This window comes from Bison bison, unplaced genomic scaffold, assembly GCF_000754665.1.
Source record: "Bison bison bison isolate TAMUID 2011002044 unplaced genomic scaffold, Bison_UMD1.0 scf7180017864381, whole genome shotgun sequence".
Lineage (NCBI taxonomy): Eukaryota > Metazoa > Chordata > Mammalia > Artiodactyla > Bovidae > Bison > Bison bison.
This window is the reverse complement of record NW_011494953.1, coordinates 512,262-517,051: the sequence shown is the minus strand read 5'-3', so window position 1 is coordinate 517,051 and position 4,790 is coordinate 512,262. Positions and strand designations below refer to the sequence as shown.

The 4,790-nt window shown below is 41.2% G+C and overlaps 1 protein-coding gene across 1 annotated transcript in view; it reads right to left on the bottom strand.

Annotated features, from left to right (window-relative positions):
* Positions 1 to 3,552: 3,552 nt before the first annotated feature.
* The window catches only part of LOC105001269, a 3,219-nt gene continuing 1,981 nt past the window's right edge, over positions 3,553 to 4,790 (bottom strand). The window contains exon 2 of the mRNA XM_010857452.1: positions 3,553 to 4,095. Within this exon, the coding sequence (XP_010855754.1) occupies positions 3,756 to 4,095 (340 nt within the window). The 3' untranslated portion in view covers positions 3,553 to 3,755. The remainder of the gene's footprint in view (positions 4,096 to 4,790) is intronic.

Below are 4,790 nucleotides of genomic sequence, written 5' to 3'. Positions count from 1 at the left end.
CCTCCCACCTCCTTCCCCATACCATCCCTCTGGGTCATCCCTGTGCACCAGCCCCAAGCTTCCGTATCCTGCATCGAACCTGGACTGGCGATTTGTTTCTTATATGATATTATACATGTTTCAATGCCATTCTCCCAAATCATCCCCCACCCCCACAGAGTCCAGAAGTATACATCTGTGTCTCTTTTGCTGTCTCGCATACAGGGTTGTCGTTACCATCTTTCTAAATTCCATATATATGCGTTAGTATACTAATTGGTGTTTTTCTTTCTGGCTTACTTCACTCAGTATGATAGGCTCCAGTTTCTTCCATCTCATTAGAACTGATTCAAATGTATTCTTTTTAATGGCTCAGTAAGACTCCATTGTGTATATGTACCACTGCTTTCTTATGCATTCATCTGCTGATGGACATCTAGGTTGCTTCCATGTCCTGACTATTATAAACAGTGCTGCGATGAACATTATTTTTAGTTGGAGGGTCATTGCTTTACAGTGTTGTGCTGGCTTCATATAGTAACATCAATCAGCCACAGGTGTCCATACGTCTCCTCTCTCTTTGACCTCCCCGCCCCCTCCCACGCCGTCCCATCTCTCTAGGTTGTCACAGAGCACCAGGTTGCCTTCCTTGTGTCATACAGCAAATTCCCGCTTTCTTTCTATTTTCGGTGTGACAATGTATGTTTCCATGTTCCTCTCTCTATTCATCCCATCCTCTCCTTTCCCCACTGTGACAAGTCTGTTCTCTATGTCTGCATCTCTCTTGCTACCTTGCAACTAGGTTCATCAATGTCATTTTTCTAGATTCCATATATATGCATCAAGATATGATATTTGTTTTTCTCTTTCAGACTTGCTTCACTCTGTATAACAAGCTCTAGGCTCATCCACCTCACAGCATTGACTTTATTCCTTTTAATGTTGAGTAATATTTCATTGTATACATGTACCTCAACTTCTTTCGGAGAAGGCAGTGGCACCCCACTCCAGTACTCTTGCCTGGAAAATCCCATGGACAGAGGAGCCTAGTAGGCTGCAGTCCATGGGGTTGTGAAGAGTCGGACACGACTGAGCGACTTCACTTTCGTTTTTCACTTTCATGCATTGGAGAAGGAAATAGCAACCCACTCCAGTGTTCTTGCCTGGAGAATCCCAGGGATGGGGGAGCCTGGTGGGCTGCCGTCTATGGGGTCGCACAGAGTCGGACACGACCTGACTTCACTTTGTATGGTGTTAGGGAGTTTTCTAATTTCATTCTTTTACATATAGCTGGCCAGTTTTCCCAGCACCACTTATTGAAGAGACTATCTTTTCTCCTATGTATATTCTTGCCTCCTTTGTCAAACATAAGGTGTCCATAGGTGCATGGATTTATCTGGGCTTTCTATCGTGTTCCATTGGTCTATATTTCCGGGTTTGTACCAGTACCATACTGGCTTGATGACTGTAGCTTTGTAATATTACACATTTTTAAATTAATCTTAGTTATTAACATTTTAAATCACTTTCTCAAGTCTAGACAATCCACCAACATTTAATCAAGTCCTGATTTGTAGTGTTGTCCAACAATTGTCCCTCATAAGCTTGAAAGAACACACAACTTGCAATGCCAGCAGACTGTAAATTCCCAAAAGAATGAGGGAGAGAACAGGAAGAAGAGACAAAGAAGATAGAGGAACAGAAGAAGGGGAGGGCGAGGAGTACGAAGAGGAGACAACTTAAGATGCCAAAGCAAAAATCTAATACAGGAAAGACATAGGCTAAATATGCTGCAAACTATAAGATTATCTCAACTGTAATGAGAAAAGTACTGCTTCTTTAAGTGGCATAGGGGCCAAGGCATTAAATTCATAGATTAAAAAGTAACCACACTGACAAGGTATGCTCATGGGCTGAGCAGTTCTGATGCACTCACAGTAACATCTGATCCTCATTGTGCTTTCTGTGTGCTGACACAGTTCTAAGTGCTTTATATATACGTATAAATGTAAGTCTCACAACTAATCTATAAAATGAGTACTATTATTATTCCCACTTTTAAAGTGAAGAAAATGAGACCTTAAAATGAGACACAGAGACATTAACTGAATTACCCAAGATCATACAGTTGTTAAGCAGCAGAACCATGAAGTGAACTCAGGAAGGCTGGCTATAGGATCTGTGATACCTGAAACATAATTGTGGTCACTTCTAGTGGAGAAGGTATGAGATGCAATTTATTTAGGAAACGTGGGTCTTTTGAAGGGTTGGTAATGTTTTTTTCTTATCTTCATGTTTCTTGACAATAAAGAGATCAATCTATAATTATCCACTTCATACAGCAAAGCTTTATGGACTTTCAGAATGTGTTGATCATGTTCTCCTAAAATCAAACAAAAGTTTATTTTTGGTTTTCTTTTTTCTTGTTTTTCTTCAAGGCAAAATTGGGGAGGGAATCATGTCAATAATATTAGGCCAGAGCCCTGTTCAAGAGTACAAAGTCAACCCTCCTAAAAATAAAATCACTTCTTCTTAGGGTTGGAAGCACAACAACAGTAAAATTCTCTATGCATTTTTTACCTATAAGGTGATGGAAATTAATGGAGTCAACTTCCCTCTAATATAAGAATATTGTTAATAATAGACCTGCTTTTCATACAGTCACTCTCATGAAATACATTATTTTTTTGTCAAAGAATTAATATATTCCTTAGCCCTTTTAACCATTTTCAAAAAAATGTCTTCAAAAGATCATATGTACTTTCAGTTAAAAAAAACAGACGTGATAGTAGAGAATTACATAGGAAGTTGAGACTCTGAACTTCAGCATAGCATGGCTAGAAAACTGTGAATAAATTATCAAAATTTTGATACATCTTTCAGATCCAATGTCTTCAACCCCATTTGGAGACATTGTCTCTCTGATGACTGTTCTCCCTGCAGTTACTCTGCCCTGCCTCAGCACTCACCATCTCCTCTCACAGGTACGTGTACCCCAGATATTCAAGGCTCACTCATCTCTTCACACAGGTCTTTGCCCTAAAAGCCACTTTGGAAGAGCTTTTCTACACAGTTGTCTCTAACATTCCCCCTTCATCACTATTATTTGCCTTGTATGTGCACGTGTGAGTGTGTGTGTGCTTGTACAAAATCCCTTCAAGAGTTTTGATGGAAAAAGGACTTTTGGCAGCATCCTCATGTCCCTAGCACATAAGAGACTGCTTGGCATGTGTTAATAATGGGGAAACATTTGTGAATAAATTAATTTGTATGAGTACACAGAGTTGAATAGATTCTTACCTACTGGTTTTACAAATAAGGAACCTGAGACTAAGAGGATTCAATTCTTTTCAGGGTCTTCAAGGTAGACAAAGATAGAAACAAGTCAGAAGCCAATGAAGGAATTCTTTGATGGATCCAGTGCAAAAGACATATTTCAGACAAAGCTGAACTCAATGATGGAAAGTCTAATTCTGATAATCCAAAGGGAATGAAAAGGAACACTCAGAACAATACTTGTAGTTGACAGAAGAGATGAAATACACTATATGCAAAAAGAAAGAAAGAAATACATAATGTGCTATGAATATGCTTTATTGGAGAAGCAAAAGAATAGACCCACTAATTACTCATGGGGTAGAGATCACAATGAGGATACAGACAGGCACATGGCACAGAGAGTACAAGCGATAATCCTGCTGCTCTTCTTCCAACAACGTGGTGTCAACTTCAGGAAGCAAGCCTTTTCTCTGTCTGCTGTCGGTTGAGGAGGGAGATTAAGGAAGATGGAATCTGTCACCATGGCTGATGGGAGGACAGTGGAAGAGCCTGGGCCTTGTTTCTTGGTCCAGATGAAATCTGGTGCTGTTACTTCCACTTGGGTGGACACTTCTGCTCGCATGGTGGGCATGGTGGCCCAGGAGGGCATTTCTTCTGGCCCAGTGGAGGTGGGCATGGATGAGGTGGGCAAGGCTCATGGCACTTGGGTGGGCACACTTTTGGAGGTGGATGGCAGGGCTCCTTGCACTGATGGTGATGCTGATGCTGATGCTGATGCTGATGTGGATGCGGATGGGGATGCGGATGGTGAGACATGCTTCCTGGGTCTCAAGGAATCTGAAATACAAACAGACAGCATTGTTCTTAACAGAAAGTCTTATTCTTCCATTATTAGGGAGCCCTCTTCTACCACTTTCCAAAGAAAAAAGTACTTACACAAGTGCTGTGTGAATACAAGCACACTCTGAAGAATAATAATCAGGATGTGAAACTTGTAGCCTCTTTCAAAACACATCTCTACTAATTTCTCCCTTGAGGTTCTGGTTGATGGTCTAACTGACTTGACTGTTGGCTTCCAAGGAGAAACGCAAAGCAACGCAAACACAACGCAAACCCACGCAGCACTCAGTGGGACTGCAGGCTGAGAAGGCTTCATTTGCAATGAATGCAGGGTGCACTGAAACACGGCATCTCATCTCCCTGACTCTCCCAAGGTTAAGATTGTGCCGCTGACTCCATTCCTCTCGTCTCATTTAAGAGCGTAAAGACGTCAAGAAGAAGTACTGAAAACTACCCCTAAATTCTCATTATCTTCTTATTCCCATAGAGAGCACTAATTTGTTAAAATACAGACACTTCTACCCTAAGATTATACCCTACCACACGAGTGCTAAAAACATCTAAAATTGTACTCACCTGAGCCTCCAAAGAAGACCTATGAGTGAGTTACACGAAGATAGCATTATGGTGGTAGAGACTCCTTTTATAAGGACCAGGCAGCTCCACCCAGAGGGAATATCCCAGATCTGGCA